Genomic DNA, 23,079 nt, shown 5'->3' with positions numbered 1-23,079 from the left:
CCTGGCTGAACGGCTGTGGGCCTCTGCTTGGCACCCAGGGTGCAGAGACCAGCCCTGACCCTCCCACTTTCCAGAGGCAAAGGTGGGTCCCCAACCAGAAAAGAGCGTGGCTCTGCGCGACCTAGACCCAGCGGTGCTGGGAGGCACGTGCCAGATGCAGGCGGCTCGCCGGCTCAGGGACAGCAAACGCGTCTCCTGCGCCGGCCCTGAGAGCTGGAGGCGTTCTGGAGCGCCGTGTAGAGAGGATCCCAGGGCAGGCTCAGCCCTCAGCAGGAGAGAGCAGTGACTGCTGTGTCCACCACGGTCACACTGCGTGCGGGGGCGGGGGAGAGGGAGGGTGCCCAGAGCCACCTGCAGACCACCAGTGACCTAGGCCCCACCCCGGCTGCCCAGGTGATAAATCTGGGACCCAGAGACGGAGGGGACGGGCTCGGGTCCCCCAGACGGCTAGCGGCAAATCAGACTAAGTCTCCGTCAGCTGCAATGCTACGGGGTGGACAACGGCAATAACAAAGTGACGTCTGTGGCTGGACATCTGTGGGTTTGCTCGGTCCTCACGAGTTCGAAAAAGAGTTCAAAGAGAGGGGACTGGCCAGTCCAGGGCCTCCTGGGTGGGAGGGTGGAGGGGCCCGGCCAGAGGCCTTGGGAAGGGGGGACACCCCGAAAGGGAAGGGCTCAGTGCAGGGACAAGCCCCGCTGGGAGGTTCTGCCTGGATCTGGCCTTGGCGGGCCCTGCCCACCCCGTGCTCACCTCTGTGGGCAGGGCTGGGAATTGCAGGTGTCCACGGCCGCCGGCTGCGGGGCCAGCGCTCTGCACCGGGAGCGGGCAGCGGTCCTCAGCAGGCCGCCCTGAGCCTCCACGCAGCGCACCTCCCGCTCCCGCAGGCCACCCCCACACGAGGCGCTGCAGGGGCCGAAGTCTCCAGCCACCCAGCTGAGGAGAGGAGCAGGGCATCGGGCAGATCCATCTGTGACCCCTTAGATCACTTCCCTGGCTGGGGCGGGGCCCAGGGTCCCTTCAGGGACCTAGACACCGTGTGGGGGCCGCCGGCCCAGCCCTCCAGCTCTCCAGGTGTCCCCGAGCCGCACCTGAGACTGAGGACGTCTGTTTGAACGCGCCAGCGGCTGGCTGCCCCCGCCCCACACCCAACATGGACCGCCTGGTCCCTAGCATCGTGCTCCCACCGGGCTGTGGTCCCTCCCCAAGCCAACACCACAACCCTCGCAGGCAGGGCGGTCTTCTCCCTGTGTGGTGGACGCCTGAGCTCAGAGAGGGAGCGAGCTGCCCATAGACGGGGGCAGCAGGTCACACCAGGCTGACCAGCCACTCGGGTCTGCCCAAGTCTCGGTGTCCGCACCTGCCACCTGGGGACACTGCCAGGGCCAACCAAGGACTTGCCCAGACCCTGCCGGCTGTGCTAAGAGGGCCCCCGAGCCACCCCCACCCCAGGGGGCCATAGCCAGCACTCACTGCGGGGGGCAGGGCTCGGGGGTGCAGGCCTCTGACCACGCCGCTGGGGGCCGGCTCCCCGCACAGCGGGCAGCCTCCACCCACTCACTCCTGGACTGGTCCCAACAGCTGTAGGTCACCTGGCGCAGCCCTGGAGGGAACAGAGGGGCTGGGCCATCTCCACGGGGCGGGCGGCACGCTGGGCTTCCAGGCGAGCCCCACCCCGGGCCCCACCTGCCCCGCAGCTCACGGAGCAGGGCCCCCGCACTGGGGCCCACGCCCAGGCCTGCCACTGCTTGGGCTGGAAGTAGGTGAAGGTGATGTCGGGGCGGGCGGGGCTGCCGTACTCCTCACCGTAGCGCCTGTAAACCTGCTGGGAGAGCGGGGGCTGTCACGGCCGCCTCCTTCAGGAAGCCTTCCGCCCTGCCTTCCTCCCGCTATGTTCTTTCACTCAGCCGCCACTGATGCTGAGCCCACCCCGCATGTAGTGGCCAGGACACTGCCCCCGGCTCCGGGAGCTCATGGTGGCTGGGGGAGGGTGGGCTGCAGGCAGGTTCAGCGACGGGTGTGCACAGGGGGCCAGGGAGCACACAGAAGGGCCCCGAGGAGGCTGAGCAGGGTGGACAGCTGGAGGAGGCCACGGAAGGGGTGAGAAGCCCACAGCTCTAGCTTCTGCAGCACAAGTGAGGCCCCGGGAAGGGCAGGAACGGGCTGTATGTGGGGCTCTGGAGGAGGCCTGGCAGTCTGGGCTTGGCCCTGAGGACACAGTGGGGTTAAGGAAGAGGGTCCAGCAGGGAGGCTAGGCTTGTCTGTACTGCAGAAAGGTCCCTGGGTCTTGGGAGGGGCCAGCCTGGAGGGCAGAGGTCCCAGCCTCTGCCCCCACCCATCACAGCCCTCTGCTAACGGGCTCTCGGCACACACACCATCCCCCACCGTCACCGGCAGGCCCCGGGTCAGAGGCCCTGAACAGGGCCTGGGAATCTGTGTTTCTATCTGTGCTGCGAAGGACGCCAACAGAGCTGCTTGACAGCCAGCATTTGGAAGGAGGCTCCTGGGGGTGGGGGGGGGGCTGAGCTAGGTAGGCCACATGGGGAGCCAGGGAAGGGGTTAACCGCTCCCCAGGGGCTCGCTATGGCCTGGCCTTCTGGGGGAGCCCCGCTGTCTCCCCAGCTGTGGGAGCAGGAGTGGGCTGCTAGACCAAGTCAGGGGCCGTCAAGACTCGGACCACCCCCAGAGGTTCTCTGGGGCTATTTCAGCCTCCACTGCTTTCTGTCTAACCCTCTAAGCACCTTTCTCAGCAAAGCACACACGAGGCCGCTTGCAGGCCAGGTCCCAGCGGGAAGGACCCGTGCAGACACAGCCTGGGCTCCTTCTGCCCCAGAGAGACAGCAAGACCCACATCCACGCTGAGCTGCCCCGGGCGGGGCCTGCGGCCAACACTGCCTGGCACACGCGCACGTCCCCTCCCTGGGCTCACCCGTGACCCCAGGAGGTAGGATTGCGACCCGTGTGTACGCGTGGCGGGGGTGGGGCAGGGGGTGCCAACGCTCTGCCAAGCGCATATTGTGCCGTATTTTGGAAAAAATAAAAGATGAATCTTCACAATCACTTTATCTCTGCTTAGTTTCGTTTCGCAGATGGGGGAAACCGAGGCTCAGAGAAGTTAAGCGTTTGCCCCAAGTTTCTGTGGAGCCAGGACTGAACGCTGGGCTGAGCCCCTACCGGGCTCTTGACCCCTGTGTCACCCTGCTCCCCCTTCTTGGGCTGACTCTGCTCCTCCTGTTGGGATGACAGACCCCACGGGGGCCTCTAACCCCAGGCGTCGGCACGGCCTCCCCCTCTGTCTAGAGGCCCACGGCCTCCGTTGGCGGGTCTGACACAGCCCAATCCCCACTGCACCTGCCCCGGGGACCCCCAACAGCTCCCCAGGCCCCCAGGAGGAAGCCCAAGCCCCTCACGCGGCCAGCAAGGCCCCTCAAGGTCTGCCCAGGCCTCCGGCAGCCTCCTCACCAGAGGCCCCCTTCCTCCCCACCCCGAGCGCCCCTCCACTGCAGGCCCTGGTCCCCCAAGACTCTCCCCTCCCTGCTAGCCTGTGCAGCCTCAGCTCGCCCTCCCGGACCTCAGCTGCAAGGCCCCTTTCCGGGAAGCCCCCGGCCCCTCTGCAGGGCTCTCCCTCCGAGCCGCTCTCGGGACTCCAGGGGCTCCAGTGGGCTCTGAGTGGGACCCCAGCCCCTCAGCGGCTGCTGAAGGAGCGGGCGTGGCTCTGAGCCGATGGACAGGCCGACCCCGGCAGAGGCCCTGCGGTCACCTGGACCTCCATGTCGTCCCGGGTGGGGCCCCGGATGCGGACCTCCTCCCGGCGGGGCAGCTGGTCCTCGCTCAGGGTCACCCTGTACTCCACGCGGTTGTCCTCCAGGAGGGAGGGGTAGCTGGTGCTGGCAGAGATGCTCCCGTTTCCGGCCACGACGTAGCGGCCACGCACCCTCACTGCTGTGGGCGAGGGGCCGTCAGCACCGCAGGGCCCCCCACCCTGGGAGCCAGAACCGCCCCCTCTCACAGACAGCCCTGTTTAGGGAGGGGGACAACTGGGCCGACAGGACGCAGTGTCCAGGGCCTCACCTGCCACGCCCGCCCCGGGCCCCCCGCCCTCCCGGGAGCAGCCCTTCCTGGTGCCCCATGCACCATTACTCTGCGCCTCCTCCTGGAACCTGGGGAATGCTGTGGACCCGCCCCCTCACCAAGTGCAGGCACAAGGACCTCAGGGTGAGCACCCCAACCCACATCCAAAGCGCACCCCCTGCACAGAGAGACCCACGGTGTAAAGAGGGTGGCCTCACCCAGAGACAGGTCTGACCGGCGGCCTGTGCCTGACCTGATCCGTCTTTGTTTAGGGTGAAAGGTCAAATATGTGATTTAGGGTGGGGGCTTTGAGTCACCAAGCCTCAGCCAAGCTGGAGACTGAGATCGGAATGATCCGGGCAGTGATTAATCAGTCCCTCAACCTCACCGACATAGGACGTCCCCAGGACACCCGGGCACTGAGCTCAGGAGAGCTCCCAGGGTTGGCAGTACACCGCGTGTGTGGCTGCTCTCGAGGCTGGACCCAGAGCCCTCCCCGACGTATCTCTTCCTTTGGCTGTCCCTTGTAATAAGCCGTAACCGTGAGTGTAACAGCTCTGAGTTGTGGGGCTCCACCTGCTGACTCCCGCACCTGAGGGCATTGGAGGGACCCTCCCACTTGCAGGTGGCATCGGAAGGGAGGACACCTTGGGGCTGTGCCCTCACCCTCCACGGTCTGGCCAGCTCACCCAGGTGTGTGAAGAGAGGCCTGCGGTTGATGACAGAGATGCTGGTGAGGTTGGGGGTGACGGTCAGGAACGTGACGTACTCTAGGAGGAAGCAGAGGAAGGGGTGGTCTCAGGTCGCTGAGGTCACAGTCAGAGGGAGGAAACGTTAACGCCAGAGGGAGGTGCGACTTAGCTCCTCGACCGACTTTGCAAGAGACCTGACTTCTTGCATGAATAGACCAAAGTCAAGGATTTTCCAAGCACAGCGTCCCCCGTGCTCAGATGACTCCAGCAGGAGAGGAGAGAACAGCCCACGGCAGGCGCCCCGTGTCTGTGTTTTTCTGCGTCACAGGTGCCGAGAGCGACCGTGAGTGATGGGCCACCTCATTGCCGACCTGAGCCTCCTGGGGAGGCTGAGACCCGCTGGGAGGGCCCAGGACCGAGCGAGCACACAGCCCCACCACCTAGGCAGCGGGCACCCAGGCTCTGGGCTTCGCGTTTTCCTGGAGGCTGGGGGCCCTTCGCCCCAGGGAGGCCCTACCTCTGGCCCTTCCGCCCGTGAAGGAGCCGTTCTGCGGCCGGCACGTGCTGCTGTCCCCGCCACACACCTGGCATACGTCCCGCACCTGCCCGGAGTCCATCCTGCCATCACAGCCGAACACCTGTGCAGAGGAGGGTGGCGGGTGAGGCCCCGGCGGTGTCTTCAGACAGGGCTGGCCTTTGAGGTTCACACAACCTCAAAGGTCGTTTCTGCCATTTCTGGTGTAGGAAGTGAGCTTCGAAACTTGCCCCAGGTCACGGCAAGGCTCTTGACTCCTAGCTCGGCCTGTTCCCCAGCACCACCCAGCACAGACTCTGCTGCTGCGGCTTCGTGGGGGCCGCACCCCCAGACCTGACCCCCTTGAAGGCCCCTTCATGCCCTGGCTTCTCTGGGGAGAGCCCTCGGGGCCACAGAGGGTAGAAGGGCACTCTGCCGCGCACACACGCTTACCCTGCAGCTGCCTGACACGCACAGGCTCAGGGCCCCATCCTCCTGAGGGTCGCCCAGCACACAGCGCGTGCCGTCCAGGAAATGGTCCCCACGCCGCACCATGAAGCTCTCGCCGACAGCCCGGCACACGTGTCTGCACAGGGCATTCCCTGGGGACAAGCAGAAGGACAAGGAGCCCGGTGGGAGGGTACAGGGAGCTGGGGACGGAGACTCTGCGAAGCCGGATCCAAGTGGGCTCTCACTGACCCCCAAGCGCCATCTCACTGTGCTCTTTGCATCTGGGGTTGGCGTGGGTTTCACTTCCCACCTGCCCCGCCTCCCGAGGCAGTAATCGCATCGCCGTGTGATGAGTGTGCAGACTCACGAGCCGAGTGCTTTTCCAGCATCACGCTACGCCTCCTGTCTCCGTTTTACAGACAGGAGACAGAAACTCAGGGAGGAGAGGTCAGTGCTGACCTGCCGGCAAGGGCCGAGCCGGGGCAGGTGGGATGCTCGGTGTAATACAGAACCTGAGCCTGCTCGCAACAGCATCAGAGTGAAGCTGGGCCTCCCCTAGTGACGCTCCCCACCCAGGGTCTCGAGCCTGGCCCCCCAACCTGGGCCCACCTTTGCTGTACTGCTCCGCGGTCCCCCAACGGTAGAAGGAGGTGCTACCCCCCGGGGAGAGGTGCAGGGGCTCGCCATCTGTCTGCGCGCACTGCTCAGACATGAACTCCAGCTGGGTCTTCTCGCAGGCCTGGATGGAGGAGGCAGAGGACGGGCATAGGAGGGGCCAGGGCAGGGGGCTCGGTGAGGGAACCCTCGCCCCCGGGAGACAGCAAGAGCCCCTGCAGTGAGGATGAAGACATGGGTTTGAGCCTGGCTCCTGGCTGTACCTCAGTTCCCTGCCCTGGAGACTGCGGTGTCGAGAACCTTCCTCTGCTGACAGGAGGATTCTGCAAGAATCTGGGAGGACACAAGGCAGGGCCTGCCCCCGGCAACGAAGAGGAAAGAAAGCCAGACAGAGAGCTCGGCAGAAGGGAGGCCCCGCTTACGGGCATCCACTACATCTGTGCTATGTCTAGTCAGAACTGCGGTCTCCCAGTGGCCACGTGTGGATGTGAGAGCTGGACTATAAAGACAGCTGAGCGCCAAAGAATTGACGCTTGTGAACTGTGATGTTGGAGAAGACTCTTGAGAGTCCCTTGGACTGCAAGGAGATCCAACCAGTCCATTCTGAAGGAGATCAGCCCTGAGTGTTCATTGAAAGGACTCATGTCGAAGCTGAAACTCCAATACTTTGGCCACCTGATGTGAAGAGCTGACTCATTAGAAAAGACCCTGATGCTGGGAAAGATTGAAGGCGGGAGGAGAAGGGGATGACAGAGGATGAGATGGCTGGATGGCATCACCGCCTCAATGGAGATGAGTCTGAGTGAACTCTGGGAGTTGGTGATGGACAGGGAGGCCTGGCGTGCTGCAGTCTGTGGGGTCGCGAGAGTCGGACACGACTAAGCGACTGAACTGAACTATGTCTGTGCAGGCATCCGTGTTGGAAAAGTCACAGGAGTCAAGAGCAAAGGGCCTCTGCACAAGAAGCTAGGCACCAAGGCGGGCTGGCGTCCTGGCCTGCTCTGCACTGGAGTCTGAGGAAGAGGATTGGAGTGGGCCTGCTGAGTCCGCCTGGGGGAGGCGGGCAGGGAACGTCTGTACCACGTGCAGATCTTAAGTCGAGGCCAGGGGAGTGTCTCCACACCCTCTACGATGGCCTCGCGGGAAACACAAGTAAGTGCTGGAGGGGATGTGGAGACATCGGAACCCTCGCACATTCCTGGTGGGAAGGCCAAACGGTTCAGCTGCCGTGGGAAACGGCTTGGAGGTTCTCAAGGAGTTAAACGTAGAATTACCGTGGGATCCAGCAATTTGGCTGTTAGGTGTACACCCCAAAGAGTGAAAGACTGGTACTCAAAAAAGTCCATACACACAGATTCATAGCAGCGCTATTCCCAACAACCGAAGATGGAAACAGCCCAAAGGTATCAACAAATGGACAACGGATAAAGGGATGAGCAAAAAGCGGTCCAGTGGAACATTATCGGATAATATTCCATCCGGTGGAGTATTATTCAGCCATGAGAAGGAGTGGAGTTCTAATACAGGCTGCACATGAAAATACCACGTGCCGAGTGGAAGACGCGAGATGCAGGAAGCCACACGTGGTATAATTCCCCTTATATGAGATGATGTCCAGTGCAGGTAAACCCCCAGAGCTAGAAAGTGGACTGGTGACTGGCAGGGACTGGGGGGAGGCAGCAGGGGAGTGGCTGTTTAATGAGCTGGGGTTTGCTCTGGGGTGACGGGAACTGTTTGGGACTAGAGCAAGGTGGTGGTCGCATGGTGCTATGAAGCTACTGGATAACACAGAACTGCACAGTTTCACATGGTTGACGTTATGGGTGTGAGAGTCACGTGAGCTCATAACTAAAACCATCGCCCGTGCTCTCCCAGTGTCCGGCTTGGCTGTGGGAAGGAGGGGTGTTCTCAGTGCAGGGCAGTGCCATCCGGCTAAGGAGGGGGACACTTCGGAGGGGGCTGCTTTCAAGGGTCAGACAGGCCTGGGCTGTGTGCTGTGGTCTAGAAAGTGAAAGTCGCTCAGTCCTGTCCAACCCTTTACTGTCCATGGCATTCTTCAGGCCAGAATACTGGAGTGGGTTGCCTTGCCCTCCTCCAGGGGATCTTCCCAACCCAGGGATCAAACCCAGGTCTCCTGCATTGTACGCAGATTCTTTATCAGCTGAGCCACAAGGGAAGCCCAAGAACACTGGAGCGGGTAGCCTATCCCTTCTCCAGGGGATCTTCCTGACCCAGGAATCAAACCGGGCTCTCCTGCACTGCAGGCGGATTCTTTACCGACTGAGCTATAAGGGGAAGGTATCAATAAAACCACTTTTGCTCTCGAAAGTGCCCTGTGTGAACCACAGATCACAGCCATCCTGACCCCTGGGCTCCTCCAGGCCAGTGCCGCCTCTGACCACAGCCCCTCCCCCGCCCAGGGAAGCAGGCCTACCTGGGTGTTGCACATCTCGGCCTGGAGGTCAGAACCTACGCACGCGCGCCCCCCAAAGGCAGGTCTGAAAATGCCCACAAGACGACGGGGTGAGAGGTGACCCAGGGCCCCGAGCCATGGAGTACGGAGCGGCCGCCTCCACTCAGTACCTGGGGTTGTCGCACCGCCGCCTCCTGGTGACCACGCCGCCTCCGCAGGAGCGGGAACAAGGACTGGCGGGCCCCCAGCTAGACCAGTGCCCGTGCACCACCCCCACAGGGGCCAGCTCTGCCAGCGAGCGGCAGTGACCCTTGGAGCACCACTGCAAGAGAAGGATGGGACCGTGTTCAGCACCCAGGGCATCCCACACCCACAGGCACCCCACACCCAGGGCATCCCACACCCACAGGCACCCACACTCAACGTACCCCACACCCAGAGCATCCTACACCCACAGGTGCCCTACACCCAGGGCCCCCCACACCCACAGGCACCCCACACCCAGGGCAAGCCTGCACCCACAGGGTAACCCCCATACACACACACACACACACACACACACGCTTGCAACCTCCATGCTGCTCAGGAGCCAATGCTAAACAGAAGACAGCCAACACCCGCTCGCAGTGCAAGGACTGCAGGAAGGTTCTGGCCACACAAGGCGGAGGGGACACGCCGGGGAGCGGCAGGACAGGTGGCCAGGGCAGGGCCCCCGGATGCCCGTGGCCAAGCGGTCACGAGAAGCCCTGCCCCTCTGGGAGGCCGCTGACAACACACCCCCGTCCGCAGGCCACCACACCAGGCCCGGGAGCAGGCATCCCAAGTACACTGCGCTCTCGGGGCCAGTAAGGAGGGCAAGAGGGGGGGCCCTGGACCCCCGCCTGCTCCGGCAGAGTCGTGAGGGTCCCGTAAGCCTGGAATAAAGCCACCAGCAGAGGGGACGGGGCAAGCACCAGGGTGCCTACCTCTCCTGACCAGCGCACCCGGGACAGCGCCAGGGCCCTCTGCCCCCGTTTCCTGAGGTCCTGCTGTCTCCCACCCCAGGAGGAGGGCTTCAGGGTGCAGGTCTGGGTGAGCACGTGTGAGTACACACGTGTGTGCACACGCACACGCACACACACACCCGCACACGCTCCTCCACGCCCCGCTGACCTTCCCCACGCCACACTCTGTCCCGTCCAGGAGAGGAATAAGCAGGCGGCTACAGCTGTTTGGGTCCAGGGGGTCTGTGTGGCAGGACAGAGCCTGGCACATGTCCTAAGAGGGGGGACAGATGGCCAGGTGAGGGTCCCCCGGCCCGTGGGGTCAGTGTCCAGCTGCACCTGCCCCTCCCAGACCACAGGACAGGGGCACAGCCAGCGCCCCGGGGAGTGGAGGGCTGGGAGGGGGCCTGGCTGACCCTGTATCGGGAACAGGAGCAGCGGCCAGGGCCCACAGAAGTGTCTTCATCTCTTTTAAAATCGGAAGAAAAAAAAGATGGTCTTTTAGATCAAATAGAATGTCCTAATACATAGCATTAATACATTTGTGTTTATAAAAACACCTGTAATATCACATATTTTACGAAAACACTAAGATGTAATTCCAAGTATTTTGTAAGCAGGAAGGGGCTCACAGAGGCAAAAGTGGCTGCAAGCCCTGTGCAGCCCTGGGAGGAAGTCTGTCTTTAGGGCGCCTGCCCGCCCCCAGCTCCCCTCCCACCGCCAGCTCCCACCCCTGCTGTAAGGTTGGGCTTGGAGGTCACTTCCTCCAGGAAGCCCTCCAGCTCCCACAGGGTTGGAAGCTGTTGGTAACCACCTGCTGCAGGATCAAGGTCCACGGGCTCAGGGGCTCTATCAGAGGCAGGCGTACATAATTCGCGGGGCTTCCTCAGAAGGAAAACGTGAGGGCCCTTGTTCAGAAATTGAGAATTTCCAGAGGCATCTGAGGGTCCGGGCCAGTGGGCAGGAGGGCGGAGAAGGGCGGTGGGGGCATGAGCGGGCAGAGGGAGGCCCTGGTGCGGAGGGGCAGGTGTTGGGGCGCGTCCCCCACGGCCGGACTCACCAGGTGCTCCCCGCGGAAGGTGCAGGCGACCGCCGTGGGGCCGAAGGCGACGCGGCACTGCTCGTCCGCGCCGTAGTAGAGGCCGGGCTGCGCCTCGGGAGGCCGCCCCGCGGGCCCGGGCCGCGGCGCCGGAGGGTCCCACACGCAGCGCGCCCGTCCTGCGCTGCGACAAGGCCGCGGTTCAGGCCGGGGCTGGACCTCGGGCGGGGGACCCCAAGAGGGGGCGGGATGGAGGGGTGGGCACCGGAGGTGAGGGCGAGGAAGGCCGAGATGGAGGGGTGCCCCCCGAGACGGGCTGCGAGCCCGAGGAGAGGTGGACTGGGGTCGCGACGGGAGCGGACGCCGGACGCTGGGCGGAGGGCCGCTGGAGGGTTGGGCCGGGGCCGGGAGGAGCGGGGCGCGCAGAGCAGAGATGGGGGCGCAGGGAGGGGCGAGGCGGGGGCGCGGCTACCTGAGCAGACTCAGCAGCTGCCGGCGGCTGCAGGGGGACCACGCCGGGCCCCCCAGGGCGAGGGCGGGCGCCGCGCCATCCGAGGCCATCACGTGGCCGCTGGGCCCGCAGCCGCTGCCCGGCACGCCGTCGTGCTCCAGGCCGAAGCTGCGGAGGAGGCGGCTCTGAGGGCGGCATGGACCCGGGGTAACCCGTCCACCCTCGACTCCAGCGGGCTTGCCAGGTGCCCAGCCTCGGTTCCCCGACCCAGGGAGGGAGCGCTGGGCCGGCCAGGTGGCTCTGGCCTCTTTTAGCCGATACACATCTAAAGGCTTTAGAAACATGCAGGCCACACTCCACGGGGTTTGGAATCTGGGAGGACGGCGCTCCAGGGAGGGCCGTAGAGGCCCTGGTGCTGTTCGCCTTCTTGACCTGGGCTGGATCGGTGGGGTGAACACAGGAAAAACACTGCATTCTGGAGAAGTGGAAAGGTGGGCCTCTGGCCAGGGTTTCTGCTCCCAATGGAAGGCAACGGTTTTCGATTCCTGTTTGTTTCTCCAAACAAGACAGATGGAGGAGGTACTTCCCTGGCGATGGTTGAGAATTATTCATTTTTCAGTGCAGTGGAGGGTTGGTTCCCAGGGGAACTGAGGTTGCACATGGTGGGGGCTGGGGGGCACCTAAGACCCCATGCAACTAAATAAATGAATAAATAAATATCTTTTACAAAAAAGATAGATGGAGGAACTGTGATGGCTGGGTGGGGGGGAGAAGTCAGGCAGAGATGCAGAGAGCTAGGGTAAAAGTGGTGGCTGTGGGTAGGAGCCCAGCCTTGTTCTAGAAGGGGGGATGGGAACTCCTCCACGCTGGCAGGAGGCCAACAGGCAGGATGTGGGAGTGGGGGGCTGGTGGGCGAGGAAGTTAGGCACTTTTCACTTTAGGAGTCTCCGGTACTATTTGAATTTTCACAGGAAGCAGGTATTTGATTTCATAATGAAAAGACTAAAAATCAGAAAAGCAAGACACCCTCCACTCTTGGTAAACAACACAGAGGAGCCCCGCTGCTGTTGCTGCTGCTGCTAAGTCGCTTCAGTCGTGTCCGACTCTGTGCGGTCCCATAGACGGCAGCCCGCCAGGCTCCCTGCCCCTGGGACTCTCCGGGCAAGAACACTGGAGTGGGTTGCCATTTCCTTTTCCAATGCATGAAAGTGAAAAGTGAAAGTGAAGTCGCTCAGTCATGTCCAACTCTTAGCGACCCCATGGACTGCGGCCTACCAGGCTCCTCCGTCCATGGGAGTTTCCAGGCAAGAATACTGGAGTGGGTTGCCATTGCCTTCTCCGACAGAGGAGCACAGAGTTGCCCAAAGAGCGTGTAAGTCATACAAGGAAAAGTCTGAAAATAACCAAAGTATCTAACACTGGGGAATGGATTGAGTAAAATACGTGCATACCAAAAAAAATCAACACATATTGTAAAAGAGCATTTGAGAAAAATGCTTGGGATATATTCTTACATAAAAAGGCAGCTGACTTGGCTTCCCTGGTGGTCCAGTGACTAGGAATCCACCTGCCGGTGCAGGGGACATAGGTTCAGTCCCTGGTCCAGGAAGCTCCCACGCGTCTTGGAGCAGCTAAGCCCGTGCACCACACCTACTGAAGCCTGGGAGCCTGCGCTCCGCAGCGAGAAGCCGCCGCAGGGAGAAGCCGCCGCAGCAAGAAGCCGCCGCAGCGAGAAGGCTGCACACCACTGCTAGAGGGGAGCCCCCGCTCGTGGAAACCAGAGAAAGCCCGAGAGGAGCCAGGAAGACCCAGCGCAGCCGAAGATAATTAATTTTAAAAAGGGTTACGTGGAAAAATTCTTTTTAAAGGCAGTTAACCAGCGTACAGCATGATCCCAATTTTGTGGATGAAAATTATGTATGTGCGTGTAAAGAAAAGATGGATGTTTTCTCCACGTGGTGGGATTTGGGATGATTTTTACAGCCTTGTTTTCCTTTACGTGAATTTCCTACAATAAGCACTTTTTAACTCCTAAGTTTGCTTTGCTTATATTTTGGGGGAAAAATGTTTTAATTATTCGATAATGAAGTATCAGATTTCCCAGCCCTTGCCCCTCACCCTCCCGAGTCCACTGGGGTCAAGAGTAGAGGCTCCTCCCACCTGGCTCTTCCTGAAACCCCCAGCAGCCACAACCTCCCCTCCCCAGGTCACGTCCTTGCCTGGAGCTTGGGGCCAGGGCATGGGGCCCCTTACCTGTGCCCAATCTCATGGGCGATGGTGAGCCCCAGGTCAAAGCCGGTATCCTCAGTGATAAGGCAGCTCCAGGAGGAGGAGCAGGCGCCCCCCAGCTGGGTGACCCCCCGAACCTGCCGGTTACCATCAGGCAATTCCAGGTCAAACCTCAGGAAGAGAGAACAGACACCGGGGGGCGCTGAGGTGCCTGCCGGCCAGCGGGCCACCTTGGCAGAGCTCCTGGGCAGGCTGGCACGCCGGCGGGGGGCTCGGCTACCTGGTGATGTACAGGACCAGGTCGGCATGCCCAGGGTCTGTGTCGTCCTCGGGGTTGACTGTCTTGCTCCACTCACAGACGCTCAGCAGTGACGCAGTGATGTTGGCTGTGATCTTCGGGGCATCCTGGGAGGCCGGCAACAGAGCACACACTTAGGGGCTCCACCCCAAGCAGGGTGCTGACTGCTGCTGCAGCCTCAGTCCTCAAGACAACACTACTACCGTCCCAGGGCACAGAGGAGGGGTCTGGGGCTCGGCAGGGCAGAGCTGGAGCTCGGGGCCAGGGCCGGCAGGCAGGAAAACACCCACTGCTGCGCATCCTCTGGAGGAGTGAAGTGCAGGTCGCTCGGCCGTGTCCGACTCTGCGGCCCCGTGGACAATACAGTCCACGGACTTCTCCAGGCCAGAATACTGGAGTGGGTGGCCTTTCCCTTCTCCAGGGGAATCTTCCCAACCCAGGGATCAAACCCAGGTCTCCCACATTGCAGGCGGATTCTTTACCAGCTGAACCACCAGGAAAACCCAAGCACACTGGAGTGGGTAGCCCATCCCTTCCCCAGCGGACCTTATAGACAGAGGTTAAAGACTGCAGAAACAGGTTTCCCGGGGACTGGGCTCCTGGCTCAGCACCTACCTCAGTCTGGGTCAGGATGACCATCTTCACCAGGTGAACTCGGAACTGAGCCCCCAGGGATGGGTCCCTCAGCAGCTCTGACCCCTGTGGAAGGGCGGGCAGGAGAGGTGACACATGAGGGCAGCCGCGGCTGACTTCGGGGATCCAGGGGTGGGGTGGGGTTCCTGGAGAGGATGCTCCATCAGCCTGGGGGGAACCTGAGGTGCTACTCCTCCAGCTGGAAGCCAGCCACAGAGACAGTCGGTCCTCCGGCCCTCCCTTTGCTCACGGCTCAGGAAGGCCAGTCAACACAGAGAACCCTCGAAACAACAGGATGCAAATAACTGCCATCCATCTAGAACGTTCCTTTCAAACACGGGCTTCCCTGGTGGCTGAGATGGTTAAGAGTCTGCCTGCAATAAGAGACCCAGGTTGCTCCTGAGGTCAAGAAGATCTCCTGAAGAAGGAAATGGCTACCCACTCCAGTATTCTTGCCTGGAAAATCTCACGGCCGGAGGAGCCTGGCAGGCTACAGTCCATGGGGTTGCAAAGAGTCGGAACGACTGAGCGACTTCACTTTCACTCCTCTCGGCTTGGAGTCACCCTGTCCTTTCTCATCTCCATCCAACACCTCTCTCATCTCTGCTCATCTCCACGAGGCAGCTGAGGACCTCCTCCCCCTGTCCTGTGTCTCCTCCCTGGGCACCCCAATGAGAAGGCTCCCCTCCAGGTTCCTGGGCTTCCCGTGTGTGCTAGTGGTAAAGAATCCACTTGCCAATGCAGGAGACACATGAGATGCAGGTTTGATCCCCGGGTGGAGAAGATCCCCTGGAGGAGGAAATGGCAACCCACTCCAGTATGCTTGCCTGGAAGATTCCATGGGCAGAGGAACCGAGTGGGCTACAGTCCATGGAGTCGCAAAGACATGGGCAGACCTGAGCAACTGAGCACTCTTACAGCCGGCTCCGCGCTCTTCCCGGGCATCTGCCGAGATGCCGGCTGCGGTTGCCTCGCACGGCGCTTGTTCACACGAGCTGGTTCTCTAGAGACATGGCGACCGGCAGAGAGGATGTGGCTGCCACCGGCCTCAGCTGGCCTGAGTCTGAGCCAGGCTCTCCCCCTACCTACCTGTGTCCTCAGGATCCTGTTAACTAACCTCAGAGCCCCAGTTCCCTCCTCTGCAAGAGGGAGAGAAACACTTCCATAGCTGTTGGCAGACTTAGCAACAATGCAGCCAGCACACGGTGGGTGCCTGGTCATGACGCTGGCCGTTACCACGACCGGCACCACCTGGGAAGGAGCCAGTCTGCAGTCTCCTATCTGACCATCGCTGGGCCTCATAAAACACGTTGATTGGCCAGAGGGAGCAGGGTTTGATGATCAAATTTCAGTATATTCGAGGTAGAGGGGCCCCCAAAGCTTGAAAACAAGAGCTTTCAAGTGACTTAGAGGGAATATTTTCCTCCTCAGGGGCTGGGAATTGGAAACCCAAGCTGGCTTGTCCTGGACTTGAGCCAGCTTCTCTGGGGGTTGGGACCTTCCTTTTGTCCAAGATAGCTGGGCACACCTGATGCTGGGAACGAGGTGATGCCAAGCACCCTGCCTTCTGACGCTGCCCGCCCTCCAGGGTCCACTCACCAGGGGAGCAGCTCGGGCCCTGGAGCTGCCAGCAGGGCCATTGCTCTCCTAAGGTTTGTGGAAACTTATCTGGCCGCCTAGGACGCGTGTGTTTCTGTGTATTTACAAGCGAATGCGCTCTGGCGTGGCCCGGCTCCAGCGGGAGTGCGATCACCAGCTTTGGGGCAGCCTGTTTCTATGCTGCGTCTTTGTCTCCAAGATAATAATCAGGGGGAGCTGTGCGTCCTGCCCCCACTGTTACCCCAGAAGTCAAGTGAGGGGGAGCCCCTCCCACACGGGGGTGCCGGCAGGAAGGGCGCTGAGAGAGCCCAGCGTGGGGGAGCCCCACTACCAGCCAGTGTGAGCTGAGAGGCCCCCAGGTCAAAGGGACGTTGGGGGAGAGGCCAGGCTTAACGGTCCCGGAGCATAGGGACCCAGGAGCAAGAAGCTGGGGGTTGCTTCTTCTTCAAACTCCCCAGTTGAGTGGGGGATAAGAACAGATGGCATCTCTCCCCACCCTAGGACCCTGAGCCTCAAATGCGACCCCAGCCTCAGGCTTACACCGAGTTCGACCCACCAGATAAGCCAGCCCACTGATGCTGTGCGCAAGCCCCGGGTGCAGGGCGCTGGGTCCACAGGCTCCCGAGGACGGGCCAGCGGTGGCCTCCGGGGACCGCCGCCGCCCCCCGCCCCTGAGCCCGCCCCCGGTCCGCACTGCCCACAGAGCCCGCTGCCCCAGCCCGCTCTCACCATGTTGAGGTTGGTGAGCACATAGCGCTCTGTCTCCTCCCCGTGGGTCCGCTGGACGTCGGGACCCACGGCCACCAGCAGCTCCAGGTGAAGGACGTGTCTGGCCGCCCGTCTCCGGAGGCGAGGGGCAGGGGGCCGGCCTGGTGAGGGAGCGGGCAGGGCTGAGAGCCGGGGTCCTGGAAAGCGGGTGAAACGGGGCTCTGGCCAGTGGGCCGGCTGACCTCAGGGCCCCGCGTGGCCAGGCCTCACCAGCCCCTGTGCTCGTGGGCTTGGAGACGCTGTGGTGGGAAGCCGCCCCATGCCATCCACTGTGGGGAGGGGGAGTTGGCGGGCCCCAGCCTCAGATCTCTCGTGGGCAGCTGCCTCTGGCACAAGAAGACTGGGCGAACCGTCTGCTGTTTCTTTTCTAGTAATTAATTTGCTAAGCATTTAGTTAGCTAGTTAATTAACCAATGTAGAGTAACTTACAATGTGTTAGTTCCAGGTGTACAGCACGGTGACGCAGTTTGTGTGTGTGTGTGTGCGTGTGTGTGTGTGTTCAGTTGTTAAGTCATGTCTGACTCTGCAGCCCCAGGGACTGTAGCCCACCAGGCTCCTCTGTCCATGGGATTCTCCAGGCAAGAACACAGGAGTGGGTTGCCATTCCCTCTCCAGGGGATCTTCCCGACCCAGCGATCGAACTGGAGTGTCCTGCTTGGCAGGAGGATTTTCTACCACTGCGCCACCTGGGAAGCCCATATATAAACCCACACACATGTATATGCGTTCTTTTTCAGATTCTTTTCCCTTTTAGGTTATTACAAAAAAATTTAGCAGTTGAGTAGAGTTCCCTGTGCTATAAGTAGGACCTTGTTTATCTATTGTGTGTGTATTCAGTCGTGTCTGACTCTTTGCAGCCCCACAGACTGTAGCCTGCCTGGCTTCTCTGTCTATGAGATTTTCCAGGCAAGAACACTGGAGTAAGTTGCCATTTCCTCCTCCAGGAGATCTTCCCGACCAATGCATGAACCCAAGTCTCTTGTATCTCCTGGTGGGCTGCAAGTCCATGGGGTCGCTAAGAGTCGGACACGACTGAGCAACTTCACTTTCACTTTTCACTTTCATGCATTGGAGAAGGAAATGGCAACCCACTCCAGTGTTCTTGCCTGGAGAATCCCAGGGATGGCGGAGCCTGGTGGGCTGCCGTCTATGGGACCGCACAGAGTCGGACACGACTGAAGCGACTTAGCAGCAGCAGCAGCAGTAGCAGTGTGTACATGTTAACCCCAAACTCCTAATCTCCTCGTCCCCTCTTCTCCTTTTAACTAGAAGCTTGTTTTCGGTGTTGAGTGAGCAGTTTCATGCTGGCCCTCCCCGACCTGGCTTCTCAGCGCCTGTGGTTTTGTGCCCTCAGACAGCCACCAACTGAGTGAGGACATCTCTGCCCTCCTCAGGCAGGGAGTGGGAGGTGCCAAGCTCTCGCACGTCACTCACGCCGTGACTGTTAGAGCAGACGGCTCGCCCGGCTCACAGGAGAGAGTTGGCCAGGTCTTGGGAGGATGGCTGTCTCAGGTGGAGAGACCTCATTCCACCCCCCCTGCGCTGGCTGGGCATGCAGGGCAGTGCAAGGCCCAGGAGTCAGCTACTGTGTGGATTTTACGTCCTCTGGTCACCCCAAAGCCCCACTGTGGGCACACTGGAGAACGACGTCGCCCCAGGATGGTAAGAAAAGCCCAGCACCCCGCCGTGCTTGCAGCAGATGCAGCCTGGGGAAGGCACGAGCAGGCCTGCGGGTAACAGGGCCGACTCCCACTGGGAGTCGCAGGCTTGGACCAGGAGGCTGGGTTTACTCGCAGGCAATTCCTCCCAGGGCAGGCGCTGGGGGACTGGGCGGCCTGCTGGCTCCTCCTGGCCTTGTGCAGGCTTGCAGCAGCCACTTCTCATCTTTGGGCCTCTGGGTTCCCATCTGCAGCATGGGAACTCTCAGTGACCTCTGACCTAGGGCTCAAGGCTCCAAGGCCCATGTCAGATAACGTGCTTTGTAGATGGTGAACGGCTGTTCAGGGGCGGGAGGTCTGCGCGTCCGCCAAACAGACAGTCTGAGGGCACAGCTGGTGGCCATGCGCCCCCCGGCCTGCCCTGTGGGCTGGCACATCCTGCATGCTTGCGAAGGAGGCTCGAGGAGCTCGGCTGTTCTGCACGGCCCCAGGCATCAGGAGAGCTGGGCCCTCCCCCAAAGCCGTCCCTGCCCACAGCCCCCTCCTCCACCCAGGAGCTGTACCTGGAATGGTGGGGGCCCCAGGGGTGGGCCTGTGGATCAGGTGGGGCTGTGAGCCCCACCCCCAGAGATGCACCAGCGCCCGGTGCTGCCTCCTCAGTGGCTGGATGTAGAACCTGTCTGCACCCACCAGGATGTCACCCTCCTGGAGGACAGAGAGCCATCTGGTCTACCAGCCCTTCTCCCCGTGCAGTGAAGAGCCTTGCTGGGCCGTCACAGCACCAGGCACAGACTGGCCCTGGGTCTCTCCCAGGGCTCCTCCCCAAGTCCAAGGCCCAAGAGCCCATCTGTGGGGGACAGAGAGGGACCCATGCCCTCTGGGGCTGCACCCACTGACTGCCACCTGCCACCAGCCCACCAGCCGGGTTCCCGTTCCCCGTTGCACGCTCAGGCTTCAGGCCCCAGACTGCAGGGCCTGGTGAAGACCACGGGAAGGATGGAGGGGGTCTCAAGGGCCGCGCTGGGCCTGCACTAATGGACAGCGCTGCCTGTCACCGGGTGGACCCCGAGGGCCCTGTCTCGGCCGGGGCTGGACCGCCCAACCAGGCAACCTGGCGGCGGGGGACGGGGGCTCTGCTCACTGAGTGACACAGTGGCGATGCATGACGCCAGTCACCACAGCCCCCAAGAGGCCGGGGCCGCCTTCACCGTGCCTCAGGGACAGCACAGGCCAGCGGAGGGGCCGGCCCCGGGTCAGCTGGACGAAGGGGCGCAGCTGAGCCCGAACTCAGCTCTGACTGCAAAGCCCACCCTCTTTCCGTCCCCCAAGCCCCGGGCCTGCACTCAGCTCTGTCCCCTGCTAGCTGGGTGGCCCTAGGGAACTCAGCGGCTTCTCTGAGCCTCCGAGGAGCAGGCCCTCACTGGGTCAGAGTCTGGCTAAGATCCAAGCGGTCTTGCTCTCGCATTTGGGGGCTGGGGGACACGTCCGCCCCATGGTGTCCCCCCAGCGAGCCTGGGCGCCCACTCACCTCGAGGCCCAAGCAGTAGGTGAGCCTGGCTGCTGCCTCCGGGGGCAGCAGGGCCCGGCCTCCTGTGAGGCAGGGGTGGGGAGGCCCCCTCAGCAGCCACAGGGAGGCATTGACCGCGTGCTCGCTGGCGAAGGAGGCAGCCAGCAGGCCCAGCTCAGGCTGGAAGCGAAAGGAGAAGAGCTGGCCCAGGGCTGCCAGGGAGCAGCGTGGGGCCCTGCAGGGCGGCCCCACTGGCCTGCCCTCGTCCTTGTGCTTGCAGGCGCAGGCCAGGAGGCCACGTCGAATGGGGGCACTGCGGGAAACAGGAGGCTCCGCGCTCACCCCTGCTCGGCCCTCCGGGTCCTCTTGGGGGTCCCCACTGGCCCACCGGCCCGGCCCCGGCATCTGACCCCAACCCCAGAGCAGTCACGAGCGGGACACCCCCCACTCTCTGCTCGCCCTGCCCCTGGTCCCCACCGGCCTCTGGATCAAAGTCCCCAGTGGTCCTCGTCGGAAAGGGGGCTGGCACCATGGAGAGGCCCACAGAGATGGCCCAGGAACAGGGGGAAAAGGCTCTGGCAGGAGTGCGACCCAGTTTCCATCTTGCTTCTCACAGAAAACGTAAATGTTTACATCCTGGCCAGAAACCCGCAGGACTTCCTGAGCCGGTCGGCCCAGGCGAGGCGCCGGGCTGGGAGAGACCAGCTGATGAGTGACCGTTGCCTCGAGATACTGAGTAGACTCCCAGGGTCAGAGCCCCAGCTCGCCCAGAACACCCGGACCAGTCTTTATCAACTTGGCAGACAGGGCCAGAGTTAATTAAGAGCGACGGCGGCGCCTCTGACTTCCTCCCAGGAGAGCCTCCAAAAAGTCAGGCCCCCTGACTCAATGGTGAGACGCCCCTGGCCTCTCCCAACCCCCGTGGGCTCTGAGAAACCCCCCTTGCAAGGGGGCCCGCCAGGACGGGTACCTTCAAAGGCAGCATCAGGGCCAAAGTAAGAGGTCACGTCCCCTGGCTCCAGGGCCTGCAGAAACTGCTGTGAGACAAAGAGACAGCACTGAGGAGTAAGGGGACACAGGGAGGGGAGGTGGGGGGAGCAGGCTGAGGGGCAAGAGAGGGGCCCTGGACGGAGCGGGGTGGCGGGGACAGCATCCACCCTCAACATCGGGCGCACAGCACTGAGGCCGACCCCATCTCCGGGGAGCCCAACTGTCCCCCGAACCCCGAGTTCAGACTTCCTCCCCCTCTGCCCAAGCGCTGTTGGGCGCCCCTTCACCCCCCGAGGGAACCCAGCCCTGAGCCCCAGAAGAGTCTGGATTCCCAGCTCCCGGGCTCCCCCAGCACCACGGCCGCGCGGGCCCACCCACCTGCCGAGGATCAGGGAGCGCCCAGCAGCTCAGGAGGAAGAGCACAGAAGTGAGGGTCCCCCGCATGCACCTCCCCAGCGCGGAGGGAGCCATGCTGCCTGCGATAATCTGCAGGAATCCTGGAGTGCTGGCCAGGCAGGCCCTCGGGGCTGGACCAGGAGGCTGGGTTTACTCGCAGGCGCTTCCTCCCAGGGCAGGCGCGGGGGGACTGGGCGGCCTGCTGGCTCCTCCTGGCCGTGCGTGGGGCTGGCTCTGATTCAGAGGGCTGCCACCCAGCCTGCCCCTAGGAGCACGGGGCTGGGGTCGGGGATTGGGGAGGGGTGGGATTCATCTCCCAGCGGTGTGACTGCCGCTCCCCCAGGGACGCCCTGCTTTCCAGGGACATCCTGCGCGCCCATGGTCACCTCATTCCCTCCCTCTCGGCCACTGCCTGGCCTGTGTCTGCACCCAGCGGGCACTCACAGCACTGGGCTGGGGGCACTGGGCAGACTTGGCGTCACAGGCTCCCTGATCCCCTCCGTTTGCTGGGAGGAACTTGTGCCCCACTCCCTCCCGCCTCCAGAAGGCCTTCCCCAGCAGGAAGCTAATGAGGGAGGGGTCCCCCCCGCCCGTGCCCACCTCAGCCCCCTTTGAGTCCCATTACACTAGAGGTAGCTGCCCGTCCATCTGGGCGGGTCCGCTTCCCCTCACAGGTGTCAGTAGTGATCTGAGCCTCCGCCCTTTATCTGCCACGGGCATCCCACCCCAGTGGGTGGTGCTCATGCCCGACTCCATCTCTGGCAGTGCTTCCCGAGACCCAGACTGACACACCGTGCTCATCCAGCCATCTCATCACCCTGGGCTGGGATCTGGACTGGGCGCCCCACCTGGCCCCTTGGCTCTCCCTCCCCCCTCCCATCCGACGACCTCACGCCCCAGCTCTGCCCTTAGGATGACACGTCCACTGAGGCTCCAGGCCTTGTGATTTGCCGTCTGGCCCCTGTCAGCCCTCTGCCTGCCTCCCCAGCCCGCCCCTGTGCTCACAGACCTTCAGCTACCCACCCCCAGCTTGCTGTCCATCCCTTTAACAGCTCCAGTGTTCCGTGCCCCCCTTCACCTCTGGTCTTCACAGTCCAGTTTCAGCCCAAACATCACCTTCTTCATGGCGCCATCCAAATACCCCTCTCCCCACGAGGGGTGCCACATTTAGAAAACAAGTCAGGACAGCGGTGGAATTTGAATTTCAGATAAACAACAGAAGTTTTTTTCTTTTTCTGGTGTACGGGTGAAAGTAAATGCAAGCAGGCAAAGTGGTTATCTCGGGAGGTCTTACAAATAGCTGAGAAAAGAGAAGCAAACCACGAAGGAGAAAGGGAAAGATCTGTCCCAGTGAAGGCAGCATTCCAGACAAGAGCAAGGAGGGGTGAGGAAGCCTTCCTAAGGGAACAGTGCAAAGCCATAAAAGAAAACGGCACAATGGGAAAAACTAGAGATCTCCTCAATAAAATGAAAGATACCAAGGGGACGTTTCATGCAAAGATGGGCTCAACAAAGGACAGAAATGGTATGGACCTAACAGAAGCAGAAGATATTAAGAAGAGGTGGCAAGAATACACAGAAGAACTGTACAAAAAAGATCTTCATGACCCAGACAATCACAATGGTGTGATCACTCATCTAGAGCCAGACATCCTGGAATGTGAAGTCAAGTGGGCCTTAGGAAGCATCACTACGAACAAAGCTAGTGGAGGTGATGAAATTCCAGTTGAGCTCTTTCAAATCCTGAAAGATGATGCTGTGAAAGTACTGCACTC

At 61.8% G+C, this 23,079-nt stretch overlaps 1 protein-coding gene across 1 annotated transcript in view; it reads right to left on the bottom strand.

Moving 5' to 3' along the window:
* ADAMTS13 (ADAM metallopeptidase with thrombospondin type 1 motif 13) overlaps positions 1 to 20,323 on the bottom strand; it is a 31,076-nt gene extending 10,753 nt beyond the window's left edge. Inside the window, exons 1-21 of the mRNA XM_040225742.1 lie at positions 19,940 to 20,323; positions 19,553 to 19,668; positions 18,847 to 18,974; positions 18,367 to 18,480; positions 16,715 to 16,890; positions 14,369 to 14,452; positions 13,736 to 13,860; positions 13,480 to 13,626; positions 11,248 to 11,394; positions 10,797 to 10,959; positions 9,906 to 10,010; positions 8,924 to 9,075; positions 8,775 to 8,838; positions 6,335 to 6,464; positions 5,729 to 5,877; positions 5,279 to 5,399; positions 4,759 to 4,839; positions 3,759 to 3,940; positions 1,685 to 1,820; positions 1,472 to 1,601; positions 752 to 934 (exon numbers count right to left, since the gene is read on the bottom strand). Coding sequence (XP_040081676.1) covers positions 752 to 934; positions 1,472 to 1,601; positions 1,685 to 1,820; positions 3,759 to 3,940; positions 4,759 to 4,839; positions 5,279 to 5,399; positions 5,729 to 5,877; positions 6,335 to 6,464; positions 8,775 to 8,838; positions 8,924 to 9,075; positions 9,906 to 10,010; positions 10,797 to 10,959; positions 11,248 to 11,394; positions 13,480 to 13,626; positions 13,736 to 13,860; positions 14,369 to 14,452; positions 16,715 to 16,890; positions 18,367 to 18,480; positions 18,847 to 18,974; positions 19,553 to 19,668; positions 19,940 to 20,323 — 3,017 coding nt within the window. The remainder of the gene's footprint in view (positions 1 to 751; positions 935 to 1,471; positions 1,602 to 1,684; positions 1,821 to 3,758; positions 3,941 to 4,758; positions 4,840 to 5,278; positions 5,400 to 5,728; positions 5,878 to 6,334; positions 6,465 to 8,774; positions 8,839 to 8,923; positions 9,076 to 9,905; positions 10,011 to 10,796; positions 10,960 to 11,247; positions 11,395 to 13,479; positions 13,627 to 13,735; positions 13,861 to 14,368; positions 14,453 to 16,714; positions 16,891 to 18,366; positions 18,481 to 18,846; positions 18,975 to 19,552; positions 19,669 to 19,939) is intronic.
* Positions 20,324 to 23,079: the final 2,756 nt, after the last annotated feature.

Source organism: Oryx dammah, unplaced genomic scaffold (genome assembly GCF_014754425.2).
Source record: "Oryx dammah isolate SB20612 unplaced genomic scaffold, SCBI_Odam_1.1 HiC_scaffold_25, whole genome shotgun sequence".
Taxonomy (NCBI): Eukaryota; Metazoa; Chordata; class Mammalia; order Artiodactyla; family Bovidae; genus Oryx; species Oryx dammah.
The sequence above is the reverse complement of the archived record's forward strand: the minus strand, read 5'-3'. Positions and strand labels throughout refer to the sequence as shown.